This window comes from Ambystoma mexicanum, chromosome 12 (assembly GCF_040938575.1).
Source record: "Ambystoma mexicanum isolate Mex_15411 chromosome 12, UKY_AmexF1_1, whole genome shotgun sequence".
In the NCBI taxonomy this organism is placed as follows: domain Eukaryota; kingdom Metazoa; phylum Chordata; class Amphibia; order Caudata; family Ambystomatidae; genus Ambystoma; species Ambystoma mexicanum.
Window position 1 is genome coordinate 367,371,674 of NC_090936.1, and position 19,896 is coordinate 367,391,569.

Genomic DNA, 19,896 nt, shown 5'->3' on the forward strand with positions numbered 1-19,896 from the left:
AAAAAACTAGAAAGACCTTTGCAAAAAGATATGGCGAACAAACTCGACCGGAACCAAGTTAAAATAAAAGTGGATTACCGGGTTTGAGTTCGAGGCTACCACTATAGCCTCAATGGTACCAAAAGCTATTTTCATAGTCTGCGGTAGAAAAAAAGGGTATACCACTGCCACCAGCCAAATCTTGGAGAAAGGGGAACATACTAATGTTCCATGAGAATCAGACAAAAGGGGATAACTATTAACCCCTCCAGTACTCTATTGGAAGATAGGGTGTACTGGGTCTGTACATTTAAAAAGACTAGTAAAGTCAATGGTAACTTTACATGTTCTGGGAGACAGTAGGGGAGACCGCTACAGCTGATATGGTTTCCCAGGGAGGAATACCAAAGTTGGGAGAGAGGTCGTGCCACATCGCGTAAGGAGAGGAATGAAGAAGATAGAATGCCTGGAAAGACCTGAACGGTAAGCAACCCCGAGACATTCCAACATGAACAAGAAGGTAACGGGGAACCGGAAAGGAACAGGAACCGAGGCGGAAATCATTATAAGAGCGATGAAACTCATCGCAGTAGAAACGACAAAAGTGAGAAAGTAAATCTGACAAACCTGAACTGGCTGGGTGAAGGAAAGAGAAACATAACCCACCTAAAAGATAAACCAATAGAGCAGAAAGGTAAAAGGAGTTGTTGCTAGACGTGAGTGGCCTAAAGGACTGAGAGAGAATAACTAATCCGGAATGGGAGAAAACAGAACTGTAAGAGAGTTTTAAACACACTTCAAAGAAAGTGAGAAAGGTGGGGACGCTACAAGAAAGTACATCCTGGAAAAAGGGAAGATTAACCCTTTGTGTGAAAGAAAGAGAATCACAATCCACCCTAAAAAGGAAACCATTAGATTAGAAAGAGAAAAGGAGTTGTTGCTAAACGTGAACTTCCTAAAGGACTGAGAGAAATTATAACTAATCTAAAAAGGGAGATAAAGAGAACTGTAAGAGGGTTTGAAACACACTCCCAAGAAAGTGGGAACGGCTGGGAAGCCTTTAGGATAAACAACTTACAAAAAAGTACAGTATTATCCTGGAAAGAAGGAAAGATTAACCCTGTGTGTGAAGGGAATGAATGGTATGTAAAAACGATAGAAGACAAGGTGCTGACGGCCCAAGAAGCCTGCACAAATAACTGGCAAGAGCATACAGAGTAGAGAAAAGGGATATATACTGACAAGAGAAATAAGAATCCCATAGAGACTTATAGTTTGCTTGAATATCCAAACCCTTTCAAGATTAACCTAAGGAACCAACCAGACTCAAGGAAAGTTCTTACATCAAAGAAAGGGAGCAGCAAGAGCCTGTTCAGAGAGTTGTCTGAGCTAATACGAGGAATCACAAAAGACTATTTGCAAATTACGTATTAAACTGAAGTTTAAAAGACGAAAGAGAACAATATAAGAAGCACCTGTCAGGAGAAGAGAAACATTCTCTTAAGCTTATTCCTTTTTTTGGTTCAACTTAGTGGTAGGGTCAGATAACATTCGTTTTTTGGACGGTGGACTCCTTCTTTTTGGACATTTCAAGACGATTGACAAGCACCTTAGTTAGTAACGTAAGTAGGGAATACCCCACAGTGATAGGAATATTCAGGTTTTCACCATATCATTTAATAAAGTAATTCTAAGGATGCCCCCCGAGAAGCCACGTCCTTCTTCTGATCCGCCACAACTCCCACTCTAGCGATCTTGACTGGCACCTACAGGGGATCCTTCACCTCCAGTGAGGGGTCTAATTTCAGTGCAACTGTGAGTGGGACAGGCCTTGGTCCAAACAGCATTCATCCCCACTGTTCCCTGGTGATGGGTAGGGGACATAGCTCTCCTCTGCCTTGGATGCCTTCTATCTTCACCTCACTGTTGGAGGACTGTGCAATTGACTGTACTCCCAATAGAAGTACAACAAGTTCTTCTTGCCTTCTTGAAGGTCCAATATGATTAAAAAGGAGTGGAAGATCCCTTCCTTTTAAATGCAAAATGTCACAGGTTATTGGAGAAAAGCAAGCCTGCTGTAAGGGGCCCAATACCTTTCACAGTACCAAGTGACACTTGCCTTCTTGCATCATATCCAGTGTACCTTGTGCTACAAGAAGTAGAGGGGACAGGACGGTAAAGAGCCCCCCCAGGAAAAGCAAGATGGTGTTCCCCTTTCTCAAGTCCGCCTTTGCCTCTTTGGCTATTCCCACTTCACCCCTTTCCCATGCCATGAGACAGGCAAGGGACTTTGTCACAGAGCGCAGTCATGTGGGATAATCAAATATGCCGGATAACAATGTCAGTTAAGCGGGTGGCAGAGAGCCAGAAAACAGAATACAAAAGACAAATAATCGAACATCTTGTCTTCCTGCTCTGTCAACCTGAACCTTGGTTAACTGGCTTGAACACTTTGACATTCCCATAACCAGAGCAGTAGAATTACTGGCATTGAGAGATGTTTTAGTTAATATAATAGCTGTTAACAAAGCTTCCGTTTTATTTCTGTCCAATTAAATCAATGTTTCCAGTCTCTGCTAAACAGCTTGTTTATGTAAGCAAATAATTTAAGTTCTATTGTTGCATTTGCCTAGCTGAGCTGTGAGTGCTGTTCATAATGCATTGAGCATTATGTGTTGTTTTTAGGTGAAAGTGAGTTCTTTCATTCTTCTTTTTTATTTCCTTTTAGACCTTTGACAAAGAAGAACTTTTAAAATGCATCCTAAAGCTTGTGGAAGTGGACAAAGAGTGGGTCCCTTACTCATCTTCTGCAAGCCTCTACATCCGCCCCACATTCATTGGAACTGAGGTTTGAATATAGCCTTCCTGTTTTTATAAAGAATATTTATATTGAAATGTGTCCGTTAAGGCTGTGAGGCTTAAACTGCAAATTACTGTCTGTGTTTATGTTATTGGGTGCTACACTACACACTGCTGCCAGTTCAATGGTCTCTTGGAGGTTTAGCATATCATATGGCTGTGGAGGTCTCACTCTGTTTTAGCAATTAAATCTAGCTGTTCTGGAAAGTTTAGAATGAGTGTCAGCGACTGGCCTTGCCTTGGATCGGGTGGTCCTCTTTGGGTTGCTGAGAAATGCTTTGTTTCTACCTGACACTAAAACAGATCTCCACAGGGGACACACGGAAGAGAAATCCCATAGTGGGAAAAAGCCTCTTGAGCATGTAGATGGTACGAGAAGGCTTTGACTGCTGTAATAGGCTGAGCTAGCTGGTCTTCTCCACACTGAAATAACCTAGAAGAGCATAGGAGCTTTCCGTGCTGGTGTCCTAAGGAAGGCCGGAAACTGCATCAGGCAGTGCGCAGGGAGCATGAGATTTCCCCCCCAATATAGGAGCTTGAATAGGCTTGATCAAGGTAAGTTTGGGGAGCACGCGGGGGTAGGGATAGAAGGCAAAGGCATATATGGCTAGCTTGCAAGCAGGCACTTAAAGATACCAGCTGTAGGAGCATGGGTGCATTGTCTGCAGCTTTCCACCCTCTTTCATCATAAAATATTCCCGACATAATGCCTTTGCTGAAATGAGAAAGAGTGCATGGGCTTATTACGCAGGAAGTAGCAGGGACCAGGAAGTGATAGGTCAGAGTCTAAGGTAATGTAGGGGACTGGAAGTGAGGGAAAAGGTTAGAGATACGGGATTGAAGGACAAAGGGGAAACTAAACTGACTGGAGGGTGAGCTATCTAGGAGACTGGGGGCCAAGGTCCAATGCAGCGCCTGAGAAAATGGGGCTTTGTGAAATTTACCTGTTGATGTTTAAATATTTGTATTTCACTAAAAAGTCACAGAGGCACCATAGCACAGGAGAACATGATACAGAATAAGAAAAAGCAGGGATCCCGCCTTAACGAGGACAGGATGGGACAAGGAGAGAAATGTTGTTCTCCTGCAACGCCAATGCAGGGCCTGAGAAAATGGGGCTTTGTGAAATTGACCTGTTGATATTTATTTATTTGTATTTCACTAAAGACCTCACAGAGGCCCGAAGCGCAGGAGAACATGATACAGAATAAGAAAAAGATATAGAAATCAGATTGTGTCAAACAACAAATTCTTAAGTCATTTCTTAAAGTTAGAAATTCAGGGACAAGTGTAAGTTCAAGAGGTTGTTATCCCAAAAAGTAGGTTCCATAACATCAAAAGAGTGACCTCCACAACTCACCAGCTTGAACCGTGGAATCAGTAGCAAAGCTTTAGAAGACGACCACAGTATCTTGTTTGGTGTGTAAGACGTAGTATCGTTGTTAGGATACAGAGGAGCACTGCCATATAAACACTAATGGGTGATGGTCAAGACTTTTGGCCTTGTTACAAATATGGCAGAGCGGGAATAAAATTGGCAGTAATGGAATTACTGACAATATTCCTGCTCCGCCAAACTAAGAGTATGCCCCGAAGTGGAGGATTTACCTCCAACATCATGCTGGAGGTAAATCCACCAACTCACCACTGAAAAAACGTCAAAATCGGTGCAATTACCGCAGTGAAATTAGTGCTGCAGTAATTCTTCCAAAAAGCCCCATAGAGTCCTACGGACTCAGGAAACATGGAGATTAACACCGCCACCGCCACTTCTAATCTCACGGTAATTCCGTCGGACCAAGTGGCAGTAACAGTAATTCATTTGGGCGGTAATCCACCGGAATGCCACCCTACTCATAATGAGACCCTGTTCTGGTTGCCAGTGTAGTTTTCTCAAAGTAGGAGAGATATGCTGGTGACGAGGAATATTAGCAACCAACGGGCAGCTGTATTCTGCACCACAAACTCCCAAATTACTTCAATGTGCCCATTTTGCCTTGCTGTACTTTACACATCTGACATAGCCCCCAGCCCAACTGGGTATGGCTCCACCAGAGGGTGCCTACCACCCCCTGTCCTTCTGCTCCATTAAGAAGCACAGCTGTGCTCCTGCTAGTTCATCATGCCCTATTAGGCAAAGTTTGAATGCAGTATCCTCTGGGAACACTACAAACAGCTATGACTACAGGTATAGGCAACCCAACCTTTGGTATAAGCTTGTACTACACAGTTTTGGCAGTGTGTTCAGCAGCCAGGCTTATCTCAAGAGGGGAAATGTGAGCTGTAGTGGAGTTACACAAAGATTCACAGTTACAGGTATTCAAATAAACTCTTACACTCAAGGTTTCTTGCATAAACAATTGTTAACTTATCAGTTATAAAGCCTTCTTCAGAAGGGAGTAATGGAATAGTAACACAAATATACTTCAATACTGTAAACTTTGAGTTTCTGAATCAGACAAGACCCTTTTGGGATGGCCCACAGACACAACCTACACCCATAGGTGACTTCAGTAACAAGGATTGTGGGGACATTAATATCTTACTGATGGCATTCAGAACACTCTTAAAAAAGTTGCTAAAAGGCTTAGAACACAGGAGACCACAAATATTCCTAAGCAGGTAAGTACTTTTAGAGTTCACTAGAAGAGTTATTCAATTCAGTAGGCTAAGCCGAAGTCAAAGGATAAAAGTCTTGGATAGGATAAAGCTCTTCTGGTAAGTAAATGGAAAAGTCTTTGCACAAGTTCTTAGGAGTCTTTGATGAAAAGAAGAATCAAATGTAGGGCCACAAGCGGATTAGACTTGTGAGTTGTGGAAGTCACAAGCACTTTTACAGTAAGAGGTAAGTTCTCTTAGACTTGTTTTACAGTACATTGGTAAAGAAGAAAATATGCAGCTGATGACTTCTGTTCCTGTGCAGCTATGCAGATCTCACTGTTCCTGGGCCTCAGTCGTGGGGACAAGAGGGAGGATGTCTGGCGAATGTACGGCACTGCGACTGTCAAAACTGGCAACCAGCAAACTTCACTTTCAGTGGCTGTTTTGTATTTCAGCTCCTTGCGGTACAGCAAATGGCAATAAGCGCGGTTCCTGGCTGTCAAGGTGGGCTTTCTTTGCTTCTGGTGTCCCGCACTCTGCTGAGGATGCTCAGGCTTGGTCATTCCTGGTTCGGGGGAGTCCGGAGGATCTTCCAAAAGCTTTAGGCCAGCTTAAAAGTAACGCACACAATCTGGTGTCCCTCTCCCTGGCTATATGGTTTCCTACAGCAACTCTGAGGAAATTCAACCAGCTTCGAGATGAGAGTCCAGGTGGCTTACCCTGGAGTTGATTGGTACTACCAACTCTAAGGGAGAAGCGGTCCTTGCAGGGGCTTCTCTGTCGATACGAACTTGGCAAGTTGGCCCTGCAGCAGGGCATCACCGGGCAAACCAACGGTCCAGGAGTTGCAGCAGGCGTCCTCTGAAAGCTCTTCTTCGGTTCCTTCGTCCAGTGGACGACTCTGCCTTCCAAGCCAAAAGACTTGCCTTTTATTCAGTTCTCTCCCATTCATTCCAGCCTAGCTGTCAGTCACTCAGCAGAGTGGCTGTCCTTGCCAGACAGTTAGCCAGCCAATCACTACAGAGTGCATTTAGGTCTCCTAGGAAACTAAGCACAGACACCCTGGAGCCGGAGGCGGGCTTCACTTGTGAATCCCGACCAAGGCAAAGTGAACAATGGGACCAAACCTGGATTGGCGCGCAGAGTAAATCTCAAGAAGGACCTTTCCACAAAGAAATGGCGAAAAAAGAAGACAGCGGGCATTTTGACAAAAATGGCACCCTTGGGTGCTTTACTGCAGCTGCGAACGCAGCCCGCGGTAAACGCACACCACGGTAGTTAAAACGAAACCACTGACACCAGCCATTCAGTGAGGAAAGGGTAACATGAAATTGTTACATGAGAAGCTAGACAAAGGGAATACTAGGTAACCCCTGCAGCACCCTATTGTAAGATAGTGTGTGCTGGGTCTAGAAAGTTACAAATGTAAGTAAAGTCAGTTTCACTTTACTAATCTGGGAAACAGTAGTTTATCCCAGATAAGGTATTGAAACCTTTGGGAAATCTGAAAGACTTCCCTGTGCCACTGCACTGAAGGTGCTGTGTGACACATTGTAAAAGATGATGCCTATGGAGTTTGTCCACAACCAAAAGAATCACATTGAAATACACGAGAGAGTGGGGGAAAGTGGGGTCTCACTCTCTCCAGGTTAAAAAAATCAAGTCCTCAAAATCCAGCAAAGTTGCTGGGGGTATCTAAGGTAGAGCAAATTAGCAAATTTCTGAGAATTTTCCCTAACACTTTTACATCCAGATGAGGCTTTTTCGGAAGTGGAGCAACACAGGTTTCTTTAAGTGAAATAGGAACACAGTTCCTAAAAGAGGAATTAACAAAAGCACAGAGTTTAAGCATAAGGAGAGTGGCACATTCCTTCATTTTGATATGTGGACATAAATCCATAGAACAGGTGGTAGGCGTCAAGATCTTCAGGGCTTCTGCAACAGGGAGACTCAAACTTCTGTCTGATTTTGCAAGCAAAAGCAATGAAAATACTGCTCTGAAGTGTGATTAAGACACCGTGTCCATCTGTCTGGGGATGGTAAGCCATGAACAAAGATGATGAAGGGTAAGCGGTCAGCTACAACTTGCCAAAATCCTGCTGTAAATTGGGAACCACATTCAGTAATTTTGAAGGTAGGTAGCCCATTGAGACGGAAGATATGTTGTAAAAACAACACTGTCGCAGTCAAAGGGAGTCCTTTATAGACAATAAAATGGGCCATCTTATTAAATGCATCAACAACTAAAAGAATGGTGTTAATTTCGTTTATTGGGGATAGTTGAACAATTAAGTCTTGCATAACTGTATGCCAGTGCTTGAGCACTGCAACTAGTCCACCGGTTTTCCAATATTTCCCTTACATTGGGCACATATAGCTCAGCAGTCAATATATTCAAATGTATTTTATTTCATCGTGGGCCACCGACACCACCAATGTAGGACATCCCGAGTTTTTAGTTGACTGAAATGTTCAGCTAAAGGGGCATTGTGACACCAGTGCAGCTCAGCCACTGTAGCAACTTGGTGGGTGAATTCAACCACTGTTCTACATAAGGAAAGCCTTCTCGTAAGGTTAACTGATGATTTGTAATCTCCCTGGCTCTGCTTGTGTCCACCGGCGAGGTTCCTCCACAAAGGTCAGAGGTGTATCGCATACACAAACGTTATTTCCGGGAAGGATAGTGGCTGTTGGAGGTTGGCCAGAAAACTTGTAATCATTCATTCAGGCATGGTGTTGGTTTTTGTAGCATGGTGCATCTTATGCTACACTGATGTGGAATACACAGGGATTCTGGAAGTAGAATGTGGAGGTGGAGTGCGGACACTAAGAAGACGGTTGGAGAGACTGAAGCAGCTCCCTTCAGAGACTCCTTTTATATTTCCCTTTTAATATATATATTCAGTTTACATAATACACTAATAAATCTTTAATGATATAGTTATAACCATTTCTGTCCTGTACTTCCTGCTACAGTTTTCCGGTTCTAGGTACCCGGGTGATAGGTCACTACAAAATCATAAGCAGAAAGAAACAGGTGCCATCTGGCCTATTGGGCATTCATATACAGTTGATCATATAACCTAGATTTCTGTTATCTGAGTATACTGTAACCCTGTGGCGTCTCTCCAGCAGGTAATGTCTTAATTCTGAAAAAGCGTCATGGACAGCAAGGAATTCCCAGTCCATAGTAGTTAAGTTTTACTTGATAGAATTAACGTTTGCCTGAAAAGTAGACCATAGAAGGCAAGATCCCTGATTGCGGGCAGCACTGTGATTGCTCTGCCCCAACAGTCTTCTCGGAGGCATCAGCTTCTACTATACAAGGTAGATAAAGATTAGAGTGTTGCAACACAGGGTCAGTAGTAAAGGAAGTCTTTAGGTCATTGAATGTTCTGGGCTATCACTGACCTTTGAAAAGGTATTGTTTTGCATGTGCGTTGCGGAAGGCAGTGCTGCTTTGGTAGAGTAATCTTGCACAAACTTCCTATAGAAATGATCAGAGCCCAAAAAAGCCTGTACAGCTTTCGCATTATTTGGGGTAGGCCATTAGAGCACTGCCTGTACCCTGACCTAATCTATACAGATGCCTTGTAGGGTAATAAGCGAAACCTAAAAACTGGACCCGCTTAGTATTGAATATACAGTTTTCCAATTTTGCATGCAAGCAATGCATTCTTAATTGGGTGAGGATGGTTTTTACATGTCGTATATATTGGGGCAATAAATCAATTTATGTCCAGATATATCCTCATTAACTGGTCCTGCAGATATCTAAAGATATCACTCATAAAATACTGGAATTAGCAGGTGTGTTCCATAAGCCAAAAGGCATGACATTGTATTTTAACAAGCCGTATCTTGTACAAATGGCAGTTTTGCACTTATCTGCTAAATGGTATGCCCCCGAAGGTCCAATTTATTGTTGATGGTGGAGGTTTTTAACTGATCGAGAAGGACGTTGATAAGAGGTAGAGGATATTTATTTGTTATGATGATGTCTTTATGAGCTGTAGAGTCCGCACATGAATCTAAATCAACCCCCCTTCTTTGGCAGAAAAAAAGGGGAGGTTCTGTTGGAGACTTGGAATGGCTAATTGACCCATTATGTAAATTGCTTTCCAGGTATTGCTTCATCAACAGTCCTCGTCCTCCATAAGTGGATAGATGCGACAGCACAGGCGCCTGGGACTAGGTCCGTACAGCCGTCGTAGACACAATGGAGGGAAAGAGTTTCCACCATTTTTTACCAAAGACATCCTGATACTCACGGTAACAGTCTGAAAAAGTCAGATTTGTCGCCATGATAGCATGGAAGGTAGCCAGTAGGGCTAAACTGGGTTTGTTTTCTTCATAGAAATCACCATCAGTCTCCAAACATTTGCTACTGCAATGCAGGAATGAGAACACATAGGCAAGCAAACTCAGTCCCAAAATCACTCTACAATGTGTAGCTTCTAGACGATCAAACATGTATTCATGGTTGGCCTCCAGACAAATGAGTCATTTGTGTGTTTAAGTGTGTTTAAGTGGTATTGGGTTCTGAGGATAATGCTTTACCATCCACAGATATCAGTGGCTCATGTCGGAATTCATAATTCATTAGCCAAAGTTTGATCTGTGCATGTTCCAGTTGCTCCAGAATCTATGTACGCGATTACCATCTAACTCCAGGTAACAAGTACTTGTAATTGGGCAGACAACAGAATAAATGCTGCATTTTCTAACTCCTTGGGCAGGAAACCAACATATTCAGGGCTCAACCTTAGCATTTTGTCTAAAGACAACCTTCTCATTTCCCAGAGACTTGTTGGGAGATCGGGGGTAATCCTTCAGGAAATGACTAGGCTTCTCACAATATAAACATGAGTTGCCCTTGTGCCTCTTTTCTCTCTCCTTCTGAGACACAGGCTCCCGCAGGCGCCCTATTTGCAGGGGTTCTACTGAATCGCCTGCCATTCCTTAGGAGCAAGTTTCTTCCATTAGGGGCTTAGTAGTGGTAGGGAATAGAAGACCTTTCCTCTCTCCCGTCTTTCCACTAGCCGAACATCTATCTGTAACAACAGCTCTAGTAAGGCAGGATAAGTGGTTGGCATAGCAGGAACCACTGACACTGCATACTTGAAGTCCTCACTGAGAGCAAGTTAGAAGATGACAACCTTCCTTTCCTCGGGCCACAGTATCTCTGCCGCCAGTTGATGAAAGCAGGGTATAAACGCCCACAATGCCACCACTCCACTTAAATAGGAAAGTAAAATGGTTTCATAGATGGTGCATCAAGAAACGCTGTAGTGTGACAAATGGAGTGCCGTTTACAATGATTTAGAAAAGTACAAAGGATGCAGGGATCCCAGTGAACCTTTCTGGTGGGGCCAATGGAAAAAGATCTCTACTCAGAATTGTAGAAGGTAACATTGAGGATAAGCGGCCAGAGCAGCAGCTCCTAGTATGTGAGTACTTCATCTTTCTTCGGGTGCAATGGATGGACATTTGCCTGAAAATTATACAGGCGGTGTTGTATGAGAATGGGCTGACCATATGCTTGTCATTAAGGTTTTGATATTCTGCGTGGGAGCTGCTGCTCTGAAGTGGTTTCCACAGCGGTCGATGGAGGCTCAACAAACAGTCAGACTTCAGAGGTGTTGTGGATGAAAGGAAAACCAGAACCAGACCCTTACCATCAGAAACCCCACAGGTACCACAGTATCCCTGTAGCAAACTGAGCATGCTTGCTAAGGGGGAGAAAACACTGTTTGGACCTTCTGACTCCTGGAAGGAAAAGAGACAAGAAAGGTCAGTATGCCTGAGTCCATCGGCTTCCCGAAACCACCCGTTCCCCCCACAAACAGTGCCCTAAAATACTTTAGTTTGAGGCCAATGAAAATGTCCGGACCAGGGGCAATTGCAAACCCTGGAGGGGACAGGGGTCTTTGAGCAGGTAGAAGGTCCAGAGAATAGGATCATATCTCTGAATGGCACAAGGACACAAAAAGTAGTCCACAGGGTCCTGCCCGGATGGCACAAGGGTACAAACTAGAGAGAAGGGCCAGGAGCCAATGGATAATGCAACTGTCTGAAAAATCATTGCACAGTTCAAGGGTAAAGTTCAACGCAGGAAAGGTCCAGGAGAGGCTGGACAGAGCCGGAGCACAAAAGGGTCAGGAGATTGGAGTCAACTGGCAGGTACAATGGAATGAGTGGGTTATCCTGTAAACGTCCATACAGCAATATAATGCCCAAGAGGAGAATAATGGTCAATAAACAAGCTAGAGTATCGGTACACATTCACAATTACGTAATCCAAGGTTAATATCCTCGGATACAGGATTTTAAACAAGGCAGAGGTTTGGGAAACGTTAAATAAACAATGTACGGACAAGGAGTAAAATAGGATACACTTAATTTAACAGACAAATGTTCAGTACACACGGAGAAGAAAATAAAAACAGCACGTGGTAGACCAACAGCATAAAACCTGTTGTTGACCATGGAAATGCTGCTGCAGTGCTCCTATGTTAGTTGGGAATGCTTACAGATGGCAGTAAGTGGCGTGTGCGCAATGCCAACACTACAAAATTCTGGTCTACCGAATTTGGCTGTACAATGTAGTTTATTCATAAGACACCATCGTAAATGTCATGGAAGCCGTGCAACTCCCACTGCCAAAGATCGTTGAATTGTCACAAATGGCTCTTAAAATGAAATCAGACCAAAGGCAAGAGGTGGTTAATTGGGGCACTTCATCCTACTGAAACAGGACCTCTGCCACAAAGTAATCCAAGAAAGAAAATGTAATCCAACAAAACAGAATCTCCTTCCACATTGAAAAGCTCATCCAGTTATTCAGCTAGAGTTACTCTTTCACTTCTATTTTATCCCTATTATGTGCATCGATCACCCAGCCTAAAAACCGCATACCGATTGTGTCTATTTCACCCGTTTAAAAAAAAAAAACGTTTTGACATTTAAAACTACAAAAAGTGGAAAATGCAACTTTTTAACGTGTGATTTTGGCTGCACTGTGTTCTTACTTGTAAGTTGCTTTTTGAGCTGTATGCCTTTTGTAGATACCTTGCCTTGTAGTTGCTAGTGATATTACATCCCTGATACTGTGATAAATCATATCTAACTCATTTATTCAATTGCACGTTAAATTAATTATTTACCAATTCAGAGTGTCATTTTATGCAATTGCAAAGGGTTTTTGCCTCTTATTTCGTGAGGGAAGGTCGGATTTTAATTGTGTTTGCTGCCTAATATCCCTAATAAATCTGTGCTGCTCTTTTCTAGCCACTCACAATTCGATTAATTGGTGTTAGACGGAGCATTGCAGGGGGACATCTTTACTCGGGTGCCATCTACCCGAACAGTAAAATTGCTCCTATTCATCTGTGCTTTGGATATGTTCTAGTAGAAGGTCAACCAAGTGTATTTCATCAGCTTATTATGTCATTATCACCCCATTGGTGATTGCTGCCCGGTATTCAAACTGTGTGATTTTCTTTGAATTTAAAATAAATAAATATTGTATTACCACCCACCAGCCTGGTTCATGGTCCATTGTGACCCAGGGTATTTATAAAAAGGGGTTTGAGACAGGTTGGGTGCCAGCTGAATCCGAATTCGTAGAAAATAAAGAAAAATTATTCTAATTGAGCACTACATCCCAAGCTAAGGGCAAGAGTCCTGGCCGATTGGAATCCTTTACAGCAGTATACATGCGTGTTTGTCCATTATCTATGGACTATATTCTACAGAGAGTTGACACAGACGAGTATGTGTTGAACTAATATAGGTACTGGCATTTTCAGAGTATTGTAAGATAGAGATCGAATAGTGTTGGGTGCGTTGGGCGCACAAGAGCCTACTTGAACAATCCCAGTAGATATGTAGGAATAAGATACCTGCCGTATCTGTTTATTGTACCACAGTTACATTCCCAAATAATAATTCTAGAGCTGCCAAACCAGAAGACAGCCTCATTCAAGAGCTGTGCGAGAGGTGGCTGAATGTTGTTGGTAACAAAAGGCAAGGAAGTGGGATGAACAGAAGTGATAAATTAATTATGTAATGTCTGATCCCAGCACTCAAGAGCAATCTTTCATGTAAGCACTAGTGTGCCCAAAGGACAGAACTGAAAGGATCCTCGCTCCCGAACAGTAATTTCTATAATAAGGATAAGTGGGTGACCGTGAGTCAGTTGGGGTGACTTTCAAAGTGCAGGTTCCTTGCTGACAATACAGCCCTGAGCCTTCGACCCGAGCAGTCATTGTGCCATGTCAGGAAACCTTTGAGGATTCCTGGGTTGTTGTTGAGGCTGGGCTCCTCTGGGAGTAATGTGCATATGAACCACCCATTTCAAACCCCTTCCCTGAGTTGTAGTTGCTTAGTTAGGTTAACTGGTTGCAGTAGGGAGGAACTTTGTGAAAACAGCTCTATTTACTTGGCAGCTTGCTAATTCTATGCTCTGAGCAGTCTTTAGGCCTGTAGTCCCAAGGCAGTTTTCAGGCCCATAATCGGGAGAATCAGCTTGTAACACAAATTATATTATATTTGCTCCAAAAATGGATTTGGATGAAAGAGAAATGGCAATCTGTGCAGTGTATACACCTGGAACCCCCTTAAAAGCAACTGGAAGGTTATGCTTAAAACCTGTCACAACACAAATGAACTCCAGACCTAGGACCTTTTCCAGGAGCAAGATAGATGTGGATTTGGGATGCAGGTAACCTGGGAAATCCTTTAAAAAAAAACTTTCAAACCAAAGGCTCTAAATACTCTTGAAACGCACATTAGTTTGCACCAACACTGACACACCATGGACAAAACATTCTCAGGCAGCAGGGAGGAGTGTGTTTTTGTTCAGACATTCAGAATATTTCCAAACTCATTTTTCCTTTAACGGGTTTCGGGATTGAATACAGTATCAGAGGGCCTGAATAATTTACAGAGTCGCCAGGAAGTTTCACTGATTGTATTTCAAATAACAGAAACCGATGCATTGACTGTTCTTTCTTTGGTGCACAGACCATCCATTACAGAAAAATAGACAGGTGGTTTAATCCGAGGCACTGGCTGCAAAAGGGGCTTTGGAAGTGGCGTTTGGGCCATCCCTCTCTCTCTTGTCTACCTTAGGATTCCCTCCATAGCCAAGGTGTCCATAGCCCCGGTAAGTGCTAGTCACTGGCAACCCCTACTGTCTGTATACTGCCTTCTCCTAATGGTGATGTCCATGTATGCCGGCTGTCTAATCCCGTCAGGAATTTACTAACGGGGCCCTTCCCTAGCCATGGTTAGTTCTAGAGGGATGGGATATGATTGTGCTATTTGATCTTCAAACTATGCTATTTCGGTACTACTCTCCTCCTCCTCCTCCTCCTCCTCCATCTAACTCCACCCACCTTCTCTTATCCCCATGTCTTTCTCCTTGATCGCTCCAATGCTTTCCTCTCTCTTCTACCACCTACGACCTGGTTCCGCCCTACCATTTTTCTAATTTCTTTCTTAACACTCTCCACTCTACTGCTATTCTACCTTCTCTTTTCTACTACTTCTCTCCCTCTTCCACACTACTACTGTTCCCTTAGTACTGCTGCTAATACTCTCACTGCCACTACTCTTCCCTCTGCGCATTTCCCCTAATTGACTTAGGCACTTCCAGTCCTCACCTCCACCCGTTAATTTTACTCCTCAGTCCATGCTGAGGAGTAACATTACACCTGCTCTCTTCTCCCACAAGCTCTGGCGTATGGTGCTCTGCTCACCCTTCTACTACACTCACTCTCACTATTATCATTCCCTCTCCCTCACCCCTGTCCTCACACTCTACTCATACACTATTCTCTACCAGCCTCACTCCCTCCAAACACTCACTTCCTCTTAAACTTTCTACTACAACTTAACTCCCCTACTCCTATCTCTCACACTATCTTTCTCTGTCACACCTTCTATACACTTCGCTTCTCACTTCCTACTGCGTGCTACACTACACTACATTACACACAACTGGTACCACTCTCTCTCAAATATCTCATCTTTGCCAAGCACTGCCACCAACTCTCCAACACCCCGCTCAGTAGTTAGTCCGCCGCCTGGTTTTTGGTCCACCTTGACCTACTTCTGTGACCTCACCCTTACAGCCCACATCCTACTTCTCCTGCTGTCTATTTTTATACTGTAGCGCTCACCTGACACTCTTCACCAATCAGTGCCTTTCTCTCCACCGGGATCCAGGTGAGAGGCTTTAAGAACCCATCTAAGTCCCTGTCCCCTTTTACCCTTTTAGCACAGTTTTTCAAACAGTCTCTGATGTTTCTGCTGCTGTTGCTCTGTCATGCTGTGGGTCTGGAAATTTGATGTCTTGGTGTTTTGGTGAGTTCTGGGCTTGTCTGCAGTACTGGATGCTGTGGGGTTGTGGTGAAGGCTCTGGAGTCGTTTTGGTTGCTGTGTCGCTGTTCAAATCCTGTCCCGGTCTTCTCTGCTGCTCCCAAGGGTATTCTGGGAGTTGTGGTTCTGAAACAAAGATATATTTGCGGCCAGCAACTGTATGGGGAGGGAGTGAGAGACAGAGTGGTACCATCAGTAACATTTGTGGCTCACAGGGCGGTGGGGGGGGGGTTCAGGGACTGGGACCCCCCCAACTGCCTCTTCACGTATCTGGGGTAGGGCTAGTTCAGATTTTTGTATTAGTGCGCCTCCTGACCCAGGAAGGGAAGACCCCCTCCGCCCCCCACCCCTTGACATGGTCATGACCCGGACCTTGTCACAATATTCTCCCTCCTCTCTCTCCCCCTTGGAGCTCCCCCACACACTTACACAGTCCAAATACAACATTTTCCTCCAAGCCTGAAGCAAAGACTTAGCTTTTCATGTCAAGTTGCTATGTCCTGTCGTTAAGGAGAACAACTGAAAAGTAAACTTTCACTGCTAAAGTGAGGATGTCTACTTGTTGAATTGCTGCAAAGTCAGCCAATTCAACATGCTGTGGGGAGAAGTAGGAAGGTGTTCACTGAAACAGAGAGTAAGGGCACACGTTGTTATCATGTTGGTTCCTTGTGTCACCCCTAAAGGCTGCTAGGCTGTCTCAAACCACTGAAGCTGACTGAAGGAAAGCTTGATGAAGTGAACAGAACACAATCATAGGAAATGTAAACCAAGTTGACATGAAATTGTTTTAAATGTGATCACTCCACACTATCACAGAAAGGCAGGTTACCTACCATTGCCATGCCAGAATAGTATAACATTGAGTGCTATTATGTCACTCTCAATCTTATGTGTATAGCATTTATAAAGTGCAAATCTATCTGGGAAGTAACAGAGAGCTGTAAATATGGCCTATAAGACATGGCGTTACCAGTACATGAAAACTAAGTAAACATAACAAATAACTATAGTAAAAACATGGCTGTCCATCGGTATGTTTTGGCAGGCAATCAGTCATTATTATTTTCAATGTCATCATCAGAAAGTTTATTTCGGTAAAACAAAGTATACCATAAAAACACAACAAGATTGACTATCAACAATATTACAAACAGGAAGTGACATGATTAAAATTACATTAAAAGATCCCTAAAAACAAAACCACAAAATTCAAAAGCAAACAAGTCTTAGTAAAAATTAACTCATAGACAAAGCACGCTTTAAGAACATCAAAACAGCCCACCCCACCTGGACAGAGTCTGCCCATAACAGATAGTACAATGCCGGCTCAAAGTAGAAAACCAAGATGCTGCAAAACGTGTTTCAGTGTTTACTCTATGATCGCTGAAAAAATCAGGGCAAAACAGGAAAAAATGTCTACTTTGGGTGGCCCACAGAGAACATATGACTGATCCACATTCCCCTTGGACCAAACCGACAACACAGCTCTAAATTGTATACAATTAAAACGTGCCCTTGAAACAAGAAAGCACTGTGATGGGTGGTAAACTCGACTTAGATATTTCTGAAGGCCAGGAGACTTGATAAGGAAATGTTTCCTGTTAGCTGAACTTTCATAGATTTTATGATCATGAGAGATAAAAGAGTGACGTAGAAAAACAATAACCCACGCCTGCCTCAGCCAACAAAGTTTTCACAAACCTGAGCCAGGGGATCATCAAATAGGGGTCTCTAGACACAAGGTAACCGATTAATTCCTGGGTCAGAGTAGCTTTAATGTTCCTCTGTGGGATGTTTCAACCCACTAGTCCAGGCCCTGTAACATTACTGTGCATTGCTTGCAGCAGAAACCTCCGAATGGCTGCCGGAAAGCATGCTGCTCGCTAAAAATCGCCAGAAAGTGCGCAGTAAAAATCTGAAAAATAGGCCGCCATCCACTTTTGCCTATGTCAGTGGGAACACAGAAGACCACTGCCAAAACCCATCATTTGGCTGCCCACAGAGCAAAATCATTGCAAAAGAAACACAGAGCTGTTTTAAAAATCCGCTTTTCCCTGGCTGTCAAATTTGCAAAAATCATGGCTCACAAACCACCCAAAAAGATCCAACCTCCTTGTTGGGTGGTGAACATCATTCTACTTCAAGAATCCACATAAATACAATGTCACAGAAGTATATGTTATCTGAACAAAGTCCACTTTTGAGGATGGTTGCTGGAAGAAATCTGTCAAAAGTGGGTGTAATACCGTTACTCACCTCTGTCAGAAGCTGGCGATTTAAAAACTGTCATGTGTAAAGTTGTACATTGAACTCAAACTATGCCAAAGGAAGACTTGCTATCAGAAGCCTAAGAGGTGGATACAATTCAAAACTATATTCTAAAAAGGCTTGAAGTAAGAAATTGGTTGATGTATTTGTTAAAAATGTCAGTTATATTTCAAGACAAGACAATTTCAGACATTGTGTTTAAAAGTTAAAGGTTGCCACACTGGGCTTCAAACACATTCCACACCTCCTCCCTAAACAAAGGAATCTTTTCTCCTGTGCTCTGCTAAGAAACTGGCCGGCTGGTGTGAAAAGGAACTGGAAGGGACACCCTGACCTGTTGCTCTGAGTGCAGACAAAGGGCTCCCTTGAGCTGAATGGAGATGCTAATTTGGGGTGTCAATAGAAACTGCCCTGGCAGGAAGAAGGCCATGTGGCTCTCTGACTCAGCCAAGACTTTGGAGGCGGGCCAGACTGAAAATGTGGATTTGAAATTGGATTAAATATATGTTTAAGGAAAATACTTCTAAAATATCGTACCGAACTGAAAAAAATATGAAACTTAGAGATTATTCAAATGAAAAATGTGCTCACATTTTAAAACTAATCTGGAATCTGTGCGATGTTTTGAGACTGAACCACGAACGTTAATAATATTGTAGCTATTGCGGTTGTGCTAGGAACATGAAAAATTACAGAAGTATGACCAGATGGTATGTGAATGTATATGTAAAAAATTGTACAGATCTGAAAATATGTAACCAAACAAAAGCGCGGACAAACTGTCATTTGTGAACCGAAACTTGTAGGAACATGGGACTTGAACAGAGACGTGCCTTAATTAATCTGTAATGTGTATATGTAACATTAACAAGTTGTGCATATTGGAAATATGTTTTTTGGTAAAAATAGATTTCCTGGGTAAAAGCAAAGGGGAGGTTCTTCCCTAGATTGTAAATGGCAGAATCCCTCTGACACATGATGACACACAGTTCCTTTCTCAAATCAGGGGACAGGGAATTCTCTGACCTATCAGATCCTTAGAGGGTTGGGCATAGACAATCAGCCTCCCCACCCACTTTGGAAAATGGATAAATAGGGACTGTTGAGGACCCAGAAGGACACACACTTCCACTCATCAACTGATCCACTGGCAAAGCACCCTGCAGGAAGATCCAGACTCCAGACTCTAGAACCCGACCCAGAATCCAGACTAGAACTTTGAAGCAGAAACGCCCAATCCAAAAAGCTGAACCCTTTTCTGCAGGCCTTTAAAATCTAGCAACCTGATTTTAACCCCTAAACTTCCAAGGGGCACCACAAAATCCAACAGCCTGGCAGAGCTGTTTTGCTGTTCTAGCTAAGAACTTTGTGCTAGAACCAAGATCTAGACCCATAGAGCAGAGCTGTACCCAGAACCAACCCATCAGATCCAGTCCAAGAGGCCGCGCAGACCAGAGGGCCTTGCTGAGAGCAGAACCCAGTGCCTGAGACCTGTCCGGTGGCGAGAGAATCCCAGCCAAACCCTTACCCTTGACCAGATCTTTGACGGGCCCATCCCATTCCAAAGCCAAAGGAGTGAGTATTTAGTATAGAACTGTCCATAGTCATCTCTTAGTTTAACGTAATCCTATTCAATCCATTTCAACCTATCCAGAACTGCATTATAGAATCGTGTGTCCATCCTGAATTCTTCTCATTATATATTCTGTGATAATTGTAGCGGTAATCATCTGTGCGCTGATATTTTCTGAAGAAAGTCAAGTGTCCTGGCGCACAGCAATCAGAGCGGAAGACGCCCTGTAC

At 43.3% G+C, this 19,896-nt stretch overlaps 1 protein-coding gene across 4 annotated transcripts in view; it reads left to right on the forward strand.

Annotated features, from left to right (window-relative positions):
* Positions 1 to 19,896, forward strand: part of BCAT1 (branched chain amino acid transaminase 1) — an 891,267-nt gene that overhangs the window by 360,849 nt on the left and 510,522 nt on the right. For all 4 annotated transcript variants that reach the window (XM_069628492.1, XM_069628490.1, XM_069628489.1 and 1 more), the window contains exon 5: positions 2,708 to 2,827. In XM_069628492.1, the coding sequence (XP_069484593.1) occupies positions 2,708 to 2,827 (120 nt within the window). The remainder of the gene's footprint in view (positions 1 to 2,707; positions 2,828 to 19,896) is intronic.